The sequence below is a fragment of the Cydia amplana genome, chromosome 8 (assembly GCF_948474715.1).
Source record: "Cydia amplana chromosome 8, ilCydAmpl1.1, whole genome shotgun sequence".
NCBI lineage: Eukaryota > Metazoa > Arthropoda > Insecta > Lepidoptera > Tortricidae > Cydia > Cydia amplana.
In genome coordinates, this window is record NC_086076.1 from 19,469,684 (window position 1) to 19,487,367 (window position 17,684).

Genomic DNA, 17,684 nt, shown 5'->3' on the forward strand with positions numbered 1-17,684 from the left:
AATAACAACAAGAAATAGTTGATCCACCCATATATATATATATATTGTACCAATAAAGCTAAAGCTAATTCATAATAATGGAAGTGCGGTGTCTCTTGACACAAGTATCTCGATACTTAAAAAGAGACACCAACTAAAACACTGTAAAACTGTTTGGTTTACTGAATAAAATATATATATATTTTTTTTTAACTGCACACAAATTCTTAAACTGTCGCGAGTCATACAATAATTAGTTATTTAACAAAGGTGCGGAAAAGAGGAAATTCAAAACGAGAGGCGATATATACGACATACACACGAAAAGTGCTATTTTACGCACTATTGCGAGAAAATAGGGCCATACCCATATGTGCTGTAAACAAATTTTTCCTACTCGTCGACTGCAATGCTTGAATTAAGACGTCGTATACCAAACTGAAATCGCATATTTTTTAGGGTTCCGTACCCAAAGGGTAAAAACGGGACCCTATTACTAAGACTCCGCTGTCCGTCCGTCCATCCGTCTGTCATCAGGCTGTATCTCACGAACCGTGATAGCTAGACAGTTGAAATTTTCACAGATGATGTATTTCTCTTGCCGCTATAACAACAAATACTAAAAACAGAATAAAATAAAGATTTAAGTGGGGCTCCCATACAACAAACGTGATTTTTGACCGAAGTTAAACACCGTCGGGCGGGGTCAGTACTTGGATGGGTGACCGTTTTTTTGCTTGTTTTTTTTTTGCTTGTTTTGCTCTATTTTTTGTTGATGGTGCGGAACCCTCCGTGCGCGAGTCCGACTCGCACTTGGCCGGTTTTTTTTTCTACTCGTCGACTGTAATGCTTGAATTAAGACTTCGTACACCAAACTGAAATCGCATATTTTTTTCACTATGGGATCCCAACTCAACTATAATGTTCATTTCGAAACGGTTTAGTCAACTATAATGAAATGGACCAATCACAGCTCGCCGTGGTCAAGAGGACGAAACAAAATGATAGCTCAAATTAATTATTTTAGGTTGTATAGTAGAAACAATTGCTTCATAAGTCAGAAACGCGCATGTGACACCTTTAATATAGCAACATCCATAGACTACGAAAACCGCTTAGCGTTGATTGTTAGTCTCCATAGGCTACGGTGGCCAAAATCGAGAAAAAAACTGTCTAAAAATTTAATTTAGCGCGGAGCAAGTACCAGGGCCTCATGAGTTATGGTTTGTAGCTTTCTAATAGACCCCGAAGGCTAATCCTATTGTCTATTGTTAAGTAAAACCGCTCGTGCCACGTGCCACAACCACCTGCATAAAAAATCGGTACTTCGGTTACTGAGTGCCGGCGAGTCGAACGCTACAGAACCAGTCTAAAGTGTGTCATCGAGATGCGTAACAAAGGCGCGTTATCGGAGAGCGCACCTACACTGGTTTTTTGAGCGTTGGACTAGCCCGCGCTCAGGTGCCAAATAGAATACTTAGGACCCTTTTTTGCAGGTAAGTAGCACGTGCGGTTTTACTGAACAATAGACAATAGGATTAGCCTTCGGGGTCTATTAGAAAGCTACAAACTATACGAGGTGTCGTTGTCTCACCAGTTTGACGACGTCCAGCCCGGCGGCGGTGGGTCGAGCGCGAAATCCGGCGGCTGTGAGCTGTCCTATAGCGTCCACTAGCGGCCGGCAGTCGTCCATTAGAGACGACACCGTTTGCTTTAGGATGTGGAACATTGGCTGTTAAAAAAATCGTAAGTTATTAAAGGGTAAGGAGACACTTCCCCTAATATTTATCATAGGATAGGACCTGTTTTCTTCCCTGGATACTGACATCATAGAAAACAGTTTTATACAATTTGGTGTAGGTATAATAACCAGAGACAGGTCCTTCGTTTGATTTTTTAAATTGTTTTAAATGCTAGGAACTTTAAAAAATTACAGTTAAACGTGACTAAAACACAACTCAAGTCACACTTTAAAGTAAAAGTTAAAATGAGAATGACTCACCTCTACAAGTTGCGGACACGCGAAGGCTGTCAGATTGGGCAGGAGTGTCTGACACAGCGATAGACATAGCGCGGGCTGCGCCGGTAGCGCCGCCAGCAGCGCCGCGGCACATTCTGCGGCGCCCGACGCACGCGTTGGGTCCTCCGCCTAAATGCAAGAGTTTGTTAAATAATAGGCTACATGACTAATTTTTTTTTATGGTATCAATCGATCGGGTTTGTTTTTAGGATCAAATGTCTATATGGGACCCATTGCATTAAAGTAACACAAAAGTCAGAAATTGTAGTCAAAGTCCGACAGTCGCACTTCACTCGCGAAACGCCCTATACTAAACGGCCAGAGGCCGTGACGTCATCGCCCACGTTGTAGTATGGACAAAACAAGAAAATTGCGTTTTTGTCGGTGAAATATTGCGTTTATGTATATAGTTGCTATACAATATTTTTTTTGGTGAAATGTAAGGAATCGAATGGTACCCTTACTTTTATCGTTTTTGGAAGTTAAAAAAAACTTAAATTTTGAAACTTTCAGGTCCTGTATTTTTGTAATTTTTCAATATTTTATTTTAATATCCACATTATTGTGATAAATTGCTCGTTTGCTATCTATTTTACTAGATTTTGTTATAAAATTCAACATGTGTCATCATCCCTATTGTGATGACGTTCTTAGACAAACAACTAGGGGCTGTCTTGGTCGTAAAAAAAAGTAGTGCATAAACACAAACCATTGTGTTCGTTAATAACTGACTAGCAGGCTTAGGTAGTACAGGAGCGGCGCCACCGTATCTCGCCAGCGAGATAGAATACCCGCTTTTGTTCAACTGTATTAATTAGAGAGGGACGGGTAGTCTATCACAAGCATATTAACAAGCAATACCTGCCGGCGCAGGTCCGCGGCGAGCGACGTCGCCAGCTCGTGCAGGAGCGGTGTCGCCACCTCGAGGTCGGCGGCGGCCAGCGCCGAGCCCGCCGCGCTCAGCAGCTGTCGCCGCACCCACGCTTCCGATCGTGCTTGCTCGCTCTAAATACACAATACACGCTTCAAATAAGGGCTTGGTTATACTTTGCGATGTAATAAGTGCAGGTGTCAAGTGAAATGAGATGAGTTAAGCTAGGTTTAGATGAAGCCAGGAACGCTGGCGTCAGGTTTTAGAGAAACCAGCACTAGCGCGAATAGGCAAGCGCTCAATTCCCGTCAGTGCCGGCCATCGACATATTATGTAGAACTAGAGAAGGCAACTCGAAGATTAGTTTCCGCACCTCAATGAATAGCTTTTTTTTTTAGTTTTTTCTTTACCTAAGTGACAGACGTCAAACGCCGAAAATGGCGGACACCTCGCCGACAGAATATATAAGTCAATGGTGCTGGTAGCTAGCGCTGGCTTGTCTCGAAAAACTGTTTATACTCGGGCAATGACAGCACTGGCATCGTCTAACCAGTATACCTGCGCGGCCTGCACGATGTCGGCGGCGAGCGCGGCGGCGGGCTCGGCGCAGTCGGCGCACAGCTTGCGCAGCGCCAGCGCGGCCGCCGGGCCCGCGCGCGGCAGCGCCGCCCCCGCCGCCGCCACGCACGCCCGCCCCAGCGCCGCCCCGCCCGGGCCCGGCAGCGCCGCCACCCAGCCCGCGTAGCTGCCTGACAGATACACGTTCTTTATTTTAAATCGTCTCTGGAAAAGTTGACGATTATATTTGTACAAGTAGTTATATTAATGGTATTCAATCGATCAGGTTTATTTTTGGGACCAAATGCCTTTATGGGACCCATTGCATAGAAGCAATACGAAAGTCAGAAATGTTAGTCAAAGTCCGACAGTTGTACTCGTGAAACGCTCCTAACAAAACTATAAGTGAACGTGACATCGAGATCACTGAAAGCCGATCTTGAAGTGTGGAAAATAAGTAAAATTGCGATTTTGTCGGTAAAATATTGCATTTACGTATGTCGGAGCGAGACTCCAGAAGGACGTATTGCAGCGTTACAGTTCATAGTTTTAGACGCCTGTATAAAGTCGATTAGCAATGTTTGGCTACGTATTACTTGGTTGTAACGGAATAATAAAAGTTTCGTCTAAAGTAACGCCATCTATTGGCGTATTGTTGAACTAAGATGACAAGTAGAAGGCTTTGGAACGTCAAAAGGTTTATCTTGGGTGAACGTAGGCACGAGTTGGCATTTTTGTTGTTATGATGGTCAAATTGTCGAGCAGGTTTGCCAACTGGACTTCGAGGCGGGAGCGGTAAGGCTCCGCCGGCAGAATTAATCGGACCGCGCTAGAGATCGGACGGCCTAATTCGCCACTTTCCTGAAGGCTTATACCTGAAGGATTATTCTGAAAGCTTATAGATTCTCACGTTCTTTAACTATTTAGCTATGTTTTTATTTCCAAGTGTTATTTTGATTTCTTATGTGTCATTAGAAGCTTACTTTTGTAAAATGAAGAGAAGATGTCGTCGGGTGAGAAGTAAAAGTCACTAAGTACTATCAAAAAATTAAAGTAACAATGCACTTTATTACACTTGTAACACGGTTTATTGTCCAATAATTTCAATGATGTTAGTTAGTGACTTTTACTTGTCACCCGACGATGTGTTGTTTTGCAAAGATGTGTCCCGCCGAGTTTGTTGCTGGTCCTATATTGGGATACCCTTTTCCAATTGAGAAGGATTTAAACCTTCTCGGGTCAGAGGTGTAGGGTTGGAGCCAGTGTAGCTTGACTTAAATAAAGTTTTGAACGATTTTATAATATGTGATCCTTTTATTTGAGCTCGATCCAAATATTTCCCAATAGTGAGTAGTTACTAGGCACTGGTATGGTTAACGAGTCCGAAAGTTTATTTCATGCACTGATAGCATACTATATTAGCTGTGAAGTAATACATCGAGGTACTACGCCCATCCGCCATCGCTCAAACCCTCCGTCATGTATTATAGTTGCCGTACAATCTTTTTTTGGATAAAATGTAAGGAATCGAGTCGTACCCTTACTTTATTCCTTTTTGGAAGTTAAAAAAACTTCAAATTTTGAAACTTTTGAGTCCTATATTTTTTTACATTACCATATACATCATCCCTATTCGGTATGGGATCTTTGTCCGTCGTGTATGGGATCCACACTCAGACAGTCGAAGGTGTCCAGCATCCTGCCGGATCCGTGCGACGTCCACGTGTCCTATCATGTCCACACTCACCCAGGCAGTCCAGCGCGGTGTCCAGCATCCTGCCGGATCCGTGCCACGTCCACGTGTCCTATCATGTGTATGGGTCCACACTCACCCAGGCAGTCCAGCGCGGTGTCCAGCATCCTGCCGGATCCGTGCCACGTCCACGTGTCCTATCATGTGTATGGGTCCACACTCACCCAGGCAGTCCAGCGCGGTGTCCAGCATCCTGCCGGATCCGTGCCACGTCCACGTGTCCTATCATGTGTATGGGTCCACACTCACCCAGGCAGTCCAGCGCGGTGTCCAGCATCCTGCCGGATCCGTGCCACGTCCACGTGTCCTATCATGTGTATGGGTCCACACTCACCCAGGCAGTCCAGCACGGTGTCCAGCATCCTGCCGGATCCGTGCCACGTCCACGTGTCCTATCATGTGTATGGGTCCACACTCACCCAGGCAGTCCAGCGCGGTGTCCAGCATCCTGCCGGATCCGTGCCACGTCCACGTGTCCTATCATGTGTATGGGTCCACACTCACCCAGGCAGTCCAGCGCGGTGTCCAGCATCCTGCCGGATCCGTGCGGCCTCCACGTGTCCTATCATGTCCACACTCACCCAGGCAGTCCAACGCGGTGTCCAGCATCCTGCCGGATCCGTGCGGCCTCCACGTGTCCTATCATGTCCACACTCACCCAGGCAGTCCAGCGCGGTGTCCAGCATCCTGCCGGATCCGTGCCACGTCCACGTGTCCTATCATGTGTATGGGTCCACACTCACCCAGGCAGTCCAGCGCGGTGTCCAGCATCCTGCCGGATCCGTGCCACGTCCACGTGTCCTATCATGTCCACACTCACCCAGGCAGTCCAACGCGGTGTCCAGCATCCTGCCGGATCCGTGCGGCCTCCACGTGTCCTATCATGTCCACACTCACCCAGGCAGTCCAACGCGGTGTCCAGCATCCTGCCGGATCCGTGCGGCCTCCACGTGTCCTATCATGTCCACACTCACCCAGGCAGTCCAGCGCGGTGTCCAGCATCCTGCCGGATCCGTGCCACGTCCACGTGTCCTATCATGTGTATGGGTCCACACTCACCCAGGCAGTCCAGCGCGGTGTCCAGCATCCTGCCGGATCCGTGCGGCCTCCACGTGTCCTATCATGTCCACACTCACCCAGGCAGTCCAGCGCGGTGTCCAGCATCCTGCCGGATCCGTGCCACGTCCACTGCCGGATCCGTGCCACGTCCACGTGTCCTATCATGTGTATGGGTCCACACTCACCCAGGCAGTCCAGCGCGGTGTCCAGCATCCTGCCGCTGTCTGTCCTGGCGGCCTCCACGGCGTGCCCCAGCATGTGGTGCACGGGGTCGGGCGCCCGCCGGTGCGGCGCGCTGTCGGCGAGCGCCAGGAACACGTGGAGAGCGGCCTCTTTTCTGAGGGGGGTGTCGGCCGCGTCCCACGCCGCCTCCACCGTCGTCCAGCACCAGTCGCCGAGGATGCCGACGCAGTACATCTGTGTGAAAGAATCTATATTCACTCGATTGCATTTTTCAAGTCCTCTGCTACTTCTAACCTGACTCAATTCACCCCAGTATTGTATGTAGTCTGACTAAGCTAACTCTGTGTGACATTTGCAATGAAAAGGAGTAGCAATGTTTATCATTCATGTCAAACTTCTATGAAAATAAGACGATTATAATGACACTCCCTCACTTTATTCTGTTCAGTTTCAGATTTGATTAGCAAGTGCTAATCAAATAAATAAATAAAATTGACATCACTCACCACAGTGTCGGCTATGTCCTGCCTGTAGCACCGCAGCAGCTCCCGGTCGTCCCGCGACAGCGCCGAGTCCGGAGGCGCCTCGGACTTGGCCACCAGGATGGATATAACTCACCACAGTGTCGGCTATGTCCTGCCTGTAGCACCGCAGCAGCTCCCGGTCGTCCCGCGACAGCGCCGAGTCCGGAGGCGCCTCGGACTTGGCCGCCAGGATGGATATAACACACCACAGTGTCGGCTATGTCCTGCCTGTAGCACCGCAGCAGCTCCTGGTCGTCCCGCGACAGCGCCGAGTCCGGAGGCGCCTCGGACTTGGCCACCAGGATGGATATAACTCACCACAGTGTCGGCTATGTCCTGCCTGTAGCACCGCAGCAGCTCCCGGTCGTCCCGCGACAGCGCCGAGTCCGGAGGCGCCTCGGACTTGGCCGCCAGGATGGATATAACACACCACAGTGTCGGCTATGTCCTGCCTGTAGCACCGCAGCAGCTCCTGGTCGTCCCGCGACAGCGCCGAGTCCGGAGGCGCCTCGGACTTGGCCGCCAGGATGGATATAACTCACCACAGTGTCGGCTATGTCCTGCCTGTAGCACCGCAGCAGCTCCTGGTCGTCCCGCGACAGCGCCGAGTCCGGAGGCGCCTCGGACTTGGCCGCCAGGATGGATATAACTCACCACAGTGTCGGCTATGTCCTGCCTGTAGCACCGCAGCAGCTCCTGGTCGTCCCGCGACAGCGCCGAGTCCGGAGGCGCCTCGGACTTGGCCGCCAGGATGGATATAACTCACCACAGTGTCGGCTATGTCCTGCCTGTAGCACCGCAGCAGCTCCTGGTCGTCCCGCGACAGCGCCGAGTCCGGAGGCGCCTCGGACTTGGCCGCCAGGATGGATATAACTCACCACAGTGTCGGCTATGTCCTGCCTGTAGCACCGCAGCAGCTCCTGGTCGTCCCGCGACAGCGCCGAGTCCGGAGGCGCCTCGGACTTGGCCACCAGGATGGTCAGGAGGCGCGAGAACACGTCGCGCCACACCGGCGTTATTCTGCTCGTCGTCTCCATCACGTTGAGGATCTCGTCCTGGTGAACAATAACGTTATTCAGAAGTACTTAAAACCATAATAAAATCGGAAATTAATTTGTATATTAGTTGTCATTGCTTTTGACTAGTACCACTAGGCAGCTGTAGTGTACCTGCAGCGTGTACCAGAAGCCGAACACGAGGTTGGAGCGTGCCTCGTGCCGCGGGTAGTGTCCCGGGGCGGCCTGCGCGCACAGCAGCAGCTCCAGCAGCTGTAGTGTACCTGCAGCGTGTACCAGAAGCCGAACACGAGGTTGGAGCGTGCCTCGTGCCGCGGGTAGTGTCCCGGGGCGGCCTGCGCGCACAGCAGCAGCTCCAGCAGCTGTAGTGTACCTGCAGCGTGTACCAGAAGCCGAACACGAGGTTGGAGCGTGCCTCGTGCCGCGGGTAGTGTCCCGGGGCGGCCTGCGCGCACAGCAGCAGCTCCAGCAGCTGCCTCGCCGGGGCTCCCGCGGCCGCCTCCACGGCGCGCACCACGGCGCCCGAGTGAGCCTCGCCCACGCCCACGAGGCATGTGATCAGTGCCGAGAGTAACTCCTGGAACGATGGCTCACAGTTATTGAACACGTGAAAGATGAGAACATACTGCGACTAGTTGCTCTACGAGTTGCCGCTTCGTTCCTGTCTGTACAGTACCTCGTTGATGGAGTCGGGCCGGTTGTCGCGCTGGAACACGGGGGCCGCTGTGGCGACTAGTTGCTCGATGAGTTGTAGCGCCGCCGCGGGTTGCCGCGTGGAGTCTTGTCCGGCGGCGGCTCGGACCGCGCCGAGGCACGCCTCACACACGTCGAGAGCCACGTCGCTGACGGCTTCATTCCATCTGTTGAAACAAAAAATTAAGTCTGGCAAGCAGGGAAGTAGAAACAGGCAATTTTTTTTATTAATGTAAGCGTGAAGAGTTGGTACAGTCACCAGCATAAATATATGACTGTGGGCAGCCGTGCAAAAATATCTGATGTTCCATTGGAGCCATAAGTATATGACGACACTACCTCGGTAAAAATATGTGATGCTGTGTGGCTGGCAACAATATCGTTAGCCTGTGGATACAGATAAATATCGGATCGGGTCGCTTAAAAATATTTGATTACTCATAAAAATCAAAATTATGTGATTACTCTCATCTGGCATAAATATCTCTCCACTATGAAAGATCGGATGGACGACGGACCGCCTATATATCTGACACGTTGGAAAATCACAAATATGTTATCGACCTTCAAAAACGAACCATACATGTTTGGTATAGAACCGTAAATTGTATGAAGTGATTTGACAATTCACGAAAACAGTGCAGACTTGTCATTGTATATGTCTGTCTCACATTATATTCTATCATCGATTTGACGGAATAAAATGAATATAATTTTGAATCGTAACGTATTGCAATCATGAATCTAGTATATAACTGGATCTGGCATGAGGGGTGGGGGAAATGACAAAACGGGAGTCTTATGTAGGTATCTTTCAGTAGGAGTAGCAGCGAAAGCGCTATTATTGTTTGTCCTTGTCACAGTCTCACAAGTTGACTTCTTCATCATTCTTTTTTATGTAAGAAGGAGGTTTATTACACATCTTCTATTAAAAGTCTACCTGATTTTTAATTATGTCACAATTTAAAATTGCAAATGAAATACGTGAGACAGACTTATGCAATGACAAGTCTGCACTATTTTCGTGAATTGTCAAATCACTTCAAACAATGTAAGGCTCTATGTTATCCAGGTATGGTTCGTTTTTGCCGATTGATGACATATTTCATAATTTCGTGTCAGATATATAGGCGGTCCGTCTGCCATCCGATGTATTTGCATTCACAGTGGAGAGATATTTATGCCAGATGAGAGTAATTACATAATTTTAATTTTTATGAGTTATCAAATATTTTTAAGCGACCCGATCCGATATTTAAATATGCGGATACAGACTAATGATGCTTTTGCCGGCCACAAAGCATCACATATTTTTACCGAGGTAGTGTCGTCATATACTTATGCCTCCAATGGAGCATCAGATATTTTTGCACGGCTGCCCAGTCATATATTTTTGCTGGTGACTGTACGTGTAAAGATAAGGTTGTCCAACCGCAAGTTGATATACTTGATATCATATATTGTATGTAATAAATATTTAATCTCTAGGAGGGGCAGTTGCCCCCCCTCTGCTCCCCCTTGGCCATGCTAACAGGTCGGCAACCACAGTGGCAGCACTCACGTGTACAGCAGCCGCACGGCGGCGAGCAGCGCGCCGCACAGCGGCAGGCGGTCGGGCAGCGGCCCGTTGTCGCCCTCTTCGTTCAAGGCGAGCCAGCTGGCGGCGCAGGTCGCCGCTGACAACCACAGTGGCAGCACTCACGTGTACAGCAGCCGCACGGCGGCGAGCAGCGCGCCGCACAGCGGCAGGCGGTCGGGCAGCGGCCCGTTGTCGCCCTCTTCGTTCAAGGCGAGCCAGCTGGCGGCGCAGGTCGCCGCTGACAACCACAGTGGCAGCACTCACGTGTACAGCAGCCGCACGGCGGCGAGCAGCGCGCCGCACAGCGGCAGGCGGTCGGGCAGCGGCCCGTTGTCGCCCTCTTCGTTCAAGGCGAGCCAGCTGGCGGCGCAGGTCGCCGCTGACAACCACAGTGGCAGCACTCACGTGTACAGCAGCCGCACGGCGGCGAGCAGCGCGCCGCACAGCGGCAGGCGGTCGGGCAGCGGCCCGTTGTCGCCCTCTTCGTTCAAGGCGAGCCAGCTGGCGGCGCAGGTCGCCGCTGACAACCACAGTGGCAGCACTCACGTGTACAGCAGCCGCACGGCGGCGAGCAGCGCGCCGCACAGCGGCAGGCGGTCGGGCAGCGGCCCGTTGTCGCCCTCTTCGTTCAAGGCGAGCCAGCTGGCGGCGCAGGTCGCCGCTGACAACCACAGTGGCAGCACTCACGTGTACAGCAGCCGCACGGCGGCGAGCAGCGCGCCGCACAGCGGCAGGCGGTCGGGCAGCGGCCCGTTGTCGCCCTCTTCGTTCAAGGCGAGCCAGCTGGCGGCGCAGGTCGCCGCTGACAACCACAGTGGCAGCACTCACGTGTACAGCAGCCGCACGGCGGCGAGCAGCGCGCCGCACAGCGGCAGGCGGTCGGGCAGCGGCCCGTTGTCGCCCTCTTCGTTCAAGGCGAGCCAGCTGGCGGCGCAGGTCGCCGCTGACAACCACAGTGGCAGCACTCACGTGTACAGCAGCCGCACGGCGGCGAGCAGCGCGCCGCACAGCGGCAGGCGGTCGGGCAGCGGCCCGTTGTCGCCCTCTTCGTTCAAGGCGAGCCAGCTGGCGGCGCAGGTCGCCGCTGACAACCACAGTGGCAGCACTCACGTGTACAGCAGCCGCACGGCGGCGAGCAGCGCGCCGCACAGCGGCAGGCGGTCGGGCAGCGGCCCGTTGTCGCCCTCTTCGTTCAAGGCGAGCCAGCTGGCGGCGCAGGTCGCCGCTGACAACCACAGTGGCAGCACTCACGTGTACAGCAGCCGCACGGCGGCGAGCAGCGCGCCGCACAGCGGCAGGCGGCCGGGCAGCGGCCCGTTGTCGCCCTCTTCGTTCAAGGCGAGCCAGCTGGCGGCGCAGGTCGCCGCTGACAACCACAGTGGCAGCACTCACGTGTACAGCAGCCGCACGGCGGCGAGCAGCGCGCCGCACAGCGGCAGGCGGTCGGGCAGCGGCCCGTTGTCGCCCTCTTCGTTCAAGGCGAGCCAGCTGGCGGCGCAGGTCGCCGCTGACAACCACAGTGGCAGCACTCACGTGTACAGCAGCCGCACGGCGGCGAGCAGCGCGCCGCACAGCGGCAGGCGGTCGGGCAGCGGCCCGTTGTCGCCCTCTTCGTTCAAGGCGAGCCAGCTGGCGGCGCAGGTCGCCGCTGACAACCACAGTGGCAGCACTCACGTGTACAGCAGCCGCACGGCGGCGAGCAGCGCGCCGCACAGCGGCAGGCGGTCGGGCAGCGGCCCGTTGTCGCCCTCTTCGTTCAAGGCGAGCCAGCTGGCGGCGCAGGTCGCCGCTGACAACCACAGTGGCAGCACTCACGTGTACAGCAGCCGCACGGCGGCGAGCAGCGCGCCGCACAGCGGCAGGCGGTCGGGCAGCGGCCCGTTGTCGCCCTCTTCGTTCAAGGCGAGCCAGCTGGCGGCGCAGGTCGCCGCTGACAACCACAGTGGCAGCACTCACGTGTACAGCAGCCGCACGGCGGCGAGCAGCGCGCCGCACAGCGGCAGGCGGTCGGGCAGCGGCCCGTTGTCGCCCTCTTCGTTCAAGGCGAGCCAGCTGGCGGCGCAGGTCGCCGCTGACAACCACAGTGGCAGCACTCACGTGTACAGCAGCCGCACGGCGGCGAGCAGCGCGCCGCACAGCGGCAGGCGGTCGGGCAGCGGCCCGTTGTCGCCCTCTTCGTTCAAGGCGAGCCAGCTGGCGGCGCAGGTCGCCGCTGACAACCACAGTGGCAGCACTCACGTGTACAGCAGCCGCACGGCGGCGAGCAGCGCGCCGCACAGCGGCAGGCGGTCGGGCAGCGGCCCGTTGTCGCCCTCTTCGTTCAAGGCGAGCCAGCTGGCGGCGCAGGTCGCCGCTGACAACCACAGTGGCAGCACTCACGTGTACAGCAGCCGCACGGCGGCGAGCAGCGCGCCGCACAGCGGCAGGCGGTCGGGCAGCGGCCCGTTGTCGCCCTCTTCGTTCAAGGCGAGCCAGCTGGCGGCGCAGGTCGCCGCTGACAACCACAGTGGCAGCACTCACGTGTACAGCAGCCGCACGGCGGCGAGCAGCGCGCCGCACAGCGGCAGGCGGTCGGGCAGCGGCCCGTTGTCGCCCTCTTCGTTCAAGGCGAGCCAGCTGGCGGCGCAGGTCGCCGCTGACAACCACAGTGGCAGCACTCACGTGTACAGCAGCCGCACGGCGGCGAGCAGCGCGCCGCACAGCGGCAGGCGGTCGGGCAGCGGCCCGTTGTCGCCCTCTTCGTTCAAGGCGAGCCAGCTGGCGGCGCAGGTCGCCGCTGACAACCACAGTGGCAGCACTCACGTGTACAGCAGCCGCACGGCGGCGAGCAGCGCGCCGCACAGCGGCAGGCGGTCGGGCAGCGGCCCGTTGTCGCCCTCTTCGTTCAAGGCGAGCCAGCTGGCGGCGCAGGTCGCCGCTGACAACCACAGTGGCAGCACTCACGTGTACAGCAGCCGCACGGCGGCGAGCAGCGCGCCGCACAGCGGCAGGCGGTCGGGCAGCGGCCCGTTGTCGCCCTCTTCGTTCAAGGCGAGCCAGCTGGCGGCGCAGGTCGCCGCTGACAACCACAGTGGCAGCACTCACGTGTACAGCAGCCGCACGGCGGCGAGCAGCGCGCCGCACAGCGGCAGGCGGTCGGGCAGCGGCCCGTTGTCGCCCTCTTCGTTCAAGGCGAGCCAGCTGGCGGCGCAGGTCGCCGCTGACAACCACAGTGGCAGCACTCACGTGTACAGCAGCCGCACGGCGGCGAGCAGCGCGCCGCACAGCGGCAGGCGGTCGGGCAGCGGCCCGTTGTCGCCCTCTTCGTTCAAGGCGAGCCAGCTGGCGGCGCAGGTCGCCGCTGACAACCACAGTGGCAGCACTCACGTGTACAGCAGCCGCACGGCGGCGAGCAGCGCGCCGCACAGCGGCAGGCGGTCGGGCAGCGGCCCGTTGTCGCCCTCTTCGTTCAAGGCGAGCCAGCTGGCGGCGCAGGTCGCCGCTGACAACCACAGTGGCAGCACTCACGTGTACAGCAGCCGCACGGCGGCGAGCAGCGCGCCGCACAGCGGCAGGCGGTCGGGCAGCGGCCCGTTGTCGCCCTCTTCGTTCAAGGCGAGCCAGCTGGCGGCGCAGGTCGCCGCTGACAACCACAGTGGCAGCACTCACGTGTACAGCAGCCGCACGGCGGCGAGCAGCGCGCCGCACAGCGGCAGGCGGTCGGGCAGCGGCCCGTTGTCGCCCTCTTCGTTCAAGGCGAGCCAGCTGGCGGCGCAGGTCGCCGCTGACAACCACAGTGGCAGCACTCACGTGTACAGCAGCCGCACGGCGGCGAGCAGCGCGCCGCACAGCGGCAGGCGGTCGGGCAGCGGCCCGTTGTCGCCCTCTTCGTTCAAGGCGAGCCAGCTGGCGGCGCAGGTCGCCGCTGACAACCACAGTGGCAGCACTCACGTGTACAGCAGCCGCACGGCGGCGAGCAGCGCGCCGCACAGCGGCAGGCGGTCGGGCAGCGGCCCGTTGTCGCCCTCTTCGTTCAAGGCGAGCCAGCTGGCGGCGCAGGTCGCCGCTGACAGCCACAGTTGTACTTCGGAGTCCGGCGGCGGGCTGGAGTATTCGCTGCAAGACAAAAGCTCTCTTAACACATCAACTCCTGGTACCATGAAAGGTTTATACAATTAAAGTTCTTTTTAGGGTTCCTTACCCAAAGGGTAAAGACGGGACCCTATTACTAAGACTCCGCTGTTCGTCCGTCCGTCCGTCTGTCCGTCCGTCCGTCCGTCCGTCCGTCCGTCTGTCACCAGGCTGTATCTCACGAACAGTTGAAATTTTCACAGATGATGTATTTTTGTTGCCGCTATAACAACAAATACTAAAAACAGAATAAAATAAAGATTTAAGTGGGGCTCCCATACAACAAACGTGATTTTTGACCGAAGTTAAGCAACGTCGGGCGGGGTCAGTACTTGGATGGGTGACCGTTTTTTTGCTTGTTTTGCTCTATTTTTTGTTGATGGTGCGGAACCCTCCGTGCGCGAGTTCGACTCGCACTTGGCCGGTTTTTTATTTATAGAAACTAACAGAATAAATAAACTAAACATTAAAAAACTTTACCTTAATAAAAAATAACTTATAAATAAAAAATGCGCCCCAGGTCATCTTCGTGCATTATGGTGCCCAGAAGCATGAACCAGAAGGCTGGCAGCGTTACGTTTTTGGATGGCTAATAGGCTCCCTCAGCCCTCAGCCCTCGGTCACCTGAGGTTTCAATAAGGCGCTGGGAAATTAAAATAAAACACGAAACCGAAACTTACTTCGGTCGGGCACTAATTGTACTTGAACACTCACTTGTATACAGATTGCAGGTACCGCAGCAAGTCATCTAGCACTGCAGGACAAGCCTGTGTCAGCGCGCTCCTATTCTTGGCCCGGAGCGCAGTGCCCATCGTCATGCTGTTATACTAAACAAAATATTCAACATATTGTAATCTTGGTCAATATTGGATTGGAGCAAAGCTATATTTTAAAATGAAGGTGTTTGGTACAAACAGCAACACTCTATACTGTCCATTGGTGGACCTTATGCCTTTTGTAATAAGGTTTACAAACTGTCAGTTAACAGTGTGGGTGATGGTAGAGTAAACAGTGATTACGGTTTTTTCAAGCTAGGCAATGTGGCAAGTTTTAGATACCTATATAAAGTTGTTATGAGGATATAATGTTTTACCTGTATGTTTCTATTTATAGTAAAGTAAATCACACACATACATACTATTTTGGCACAGCACAGAAAACTATTATAATATTTAATTACACAAACGGGTCTAACGCGATATAATTTCATTGTTTTTACCTTTAATTCCGACGTTTCAGCTGAGTTGCACCAGCTGTGGTCACGGAAAGATTGACGTCTCAACAAATGTCAACGGAGATATTAATAAAACACCACTAAACTACCCGAAATTAGTTAATAAACCAGCGGATATATCTTCGGACCAGTGTGCGGATACTGTGAGTGTTGTGTGTCGTGCCGTGGACAATAAACATTAAACTTTGACGGGTAGCTGCAATTTCTTTGTCTACCCCGAACATTTTTATTAACTAATTTCGGGTAGTTTAGTGGTGTTTTATTAATATCTCCGTTGACATTTGTTGAGACGTCAGTCTTTCCGTGACCACAGCTGGTGCAACTCAGCTGAAACGTCGAATCAAAGGTAAAAACAATGAAATTATATCGCGTTAGACCCGTTTGTGTAATTAAATATGTGTACAAAACGCGAGAGTTTAAAGTGTTATATAACTATTATAATATTTTGATAGCTACCTCTTCCGGTATAACAGTCAGCACTTCTAATAGTAATGTAGTGTTTTCAGCGGCTGACAGTGGTCGCAATATTGCTGCCAAGTCACTTGTGCCCTGTTGTAGTATAAATGCAGCAAGCTGTAACAAAATGTTGAATAAGTTGAATAAGTTCTAAAAATAAAATATAGTACAGTTTCCTGTAATCTTTTATTAGTAGATTGTTAACCAAGGGTTGAAAGGCACTCATTTCTGCCGAGGTAGTTTGGTGCTCCAATGCAGTGAGTTTTATCATTTCAGCTTGGTACCAGTAATGGTACAGTCGACTACAAAGAGATGTATCCACTTTTTCACCTTACTGCCTTGTAATAAGGTGAAAAAGTGGATACATCTCTTTGTAGTCGACCCTACCATAACTTCTGTCAGCAAAGTTGTGATTGTACCCAAAATTATACTTTATAAGAAACCAAGAGGTAGGTCAAATTAAACTAGCTAAGATTTGATTTCAGACAGGTGAAGATATATAAGAGTTTTAATTGAAGTCAAAGTACCAATTATAAAAATTAAATAAAAAAAAACTTTACTAAAAATGGTCCACTTATCAAATTATAATAAAGTAAGTAAAAGTAAACATAAAACGAATAACTTACACTTATACATAATCTGTTGGTAACTATTTTTGGGCCTTTGCTATATGTATAGACAGCTTGTAGCAGCTTCTCCTTCAGTTCGTCATGGCTCTCCGGAGGCACCTCGTTCCAGCAGCGGAGTATCTTGGTGTGCAATGTCGTGGCCGCGTAGAACTGGATCTCCGTGCCCTGAAAGTTATACTTAAATAAAAACACTACTGTAATTAATAAAATCAATTAAACAAACAAATATACAAACTAAATATAGAACAACAAAATAAGACTTATAAATGAAAGCATTTGTTAATAAAAACTTGACAATAATCAAGGCTGAGTAAAAAAATTAAAGTGTAAATCAGTAACCATAAATACACTTTAAATTATAGGGATGGCATTGGACACCAGTTCTAATTAAGGTTTGGATTAAAATAGCATGTGCAAAATGCCGAAAATAATTTACTTCTGATGTCATACTGAGACAATATTTAGTAAAAATTAAAATTAAAGAAATCAAAGTTACCTTGTTGGGTTGTAGCAGTTCCCAGACAAATTTCCAGGCTTCAGGAACGCGCTGAGCGTCGGTCAGCCAGGCGTGAGCCTTCGCCCGGTCGGCCTGCTCGCCATTGTAAAACACCGACACCGCGTACTCCAAGTTCTCTGGCGAGTACTCCATCTCGCAATCTATTTATTTATTTACAACCTCTATTTACTTACACCATTATAACTTAGGTGTTTTGTAACAATAGTTAATTCACGAGTATTGTTGGGATGCACATATGCAAACTATAATAATAACTTAAACATTAAAAGTATAATATTTCACGAAAGGTGATAAATGAACAGCTGTTTCCCTTCAGCTGGTCTGCTAAATTCGTAGCTCAGATTTCAGGAAAATTATCCATTCCAAGCAAAACCCTGTGCGAGAATTTTTTGACCGTGACAACTGACAGCGACGTGACGGACGGACGGAAAGGCAATCAAAGCGTGAAAGCGAAAGAATGCGATAGCAACACCATCGAAATCATTCGATTCATGTTATAGAAA

The 17,684-nt window shown here is 52.3% G+C and overlaps 1 protein-coding gene across 1 annotated transcript in view; it reads right to left on the minus strand.

The window, feature by feature from the left end:
- Window positions 1–17,571, minus strand: part of LOC134650157 (importin-13) — a 29,366-nt gene extending 11,795 nt beyond the window's left edge. The window contains exons 1-13 of the mRNA XM_063505014.1: window positions 17,161–17,571; window positions 16,662–16,829; window positions 16,036–16,152; window positions 15,060–15,172; window positions 14,166–14,330; window positions 8,640–8,823; window positions 8,337–8,540; window positions 7,826–8,002; window positions 6,426–6,657; window positions 3,429–3,619; window positions 2,861–3,004; window positions 1,982–2,128; window positions 1,574–1,711 (exon numbers count right to left, since the gene is read on the minus strand). Coding sequence (XP_063361084.1) covers window positions 1,574–1,711; window positions 1,982–2,128; window positions 2,861–3,004; window positions 3,429–3,619; window positions 6,426–6,657; window positions 7,826–8,002; window positions 8,337–8,540; window positions 8,640–8,823; window positions 14,166–14,330; window positions 15,060–15,172; window positions 16,036–16,152; window positions 16,662–16,829; window positions 17,161–17,313 — 2,133 coding nt within the window. The 5' untranslated portion in view covers window positions 17,314–17,571. The remainder of the gene's footprint in view (window positions 1–1,573; window positions 1,712–1,981; window positions 2,129–2,860; window positions 3,005–3,428; window positions 3,620–6,425; window positions 6,658–7,825; window positions 8,003–8,336; window positions 8,541–8,639; window positions 8,824–14,165; window positions 14,331–15,059; window positions 15,173–16,035; window positions 16,153–16,661; window positions 16,830–17,160) is intronic.
- Between the last annotated feature and the right edge of the window lie 113 nt (window positions 17,572–17,684).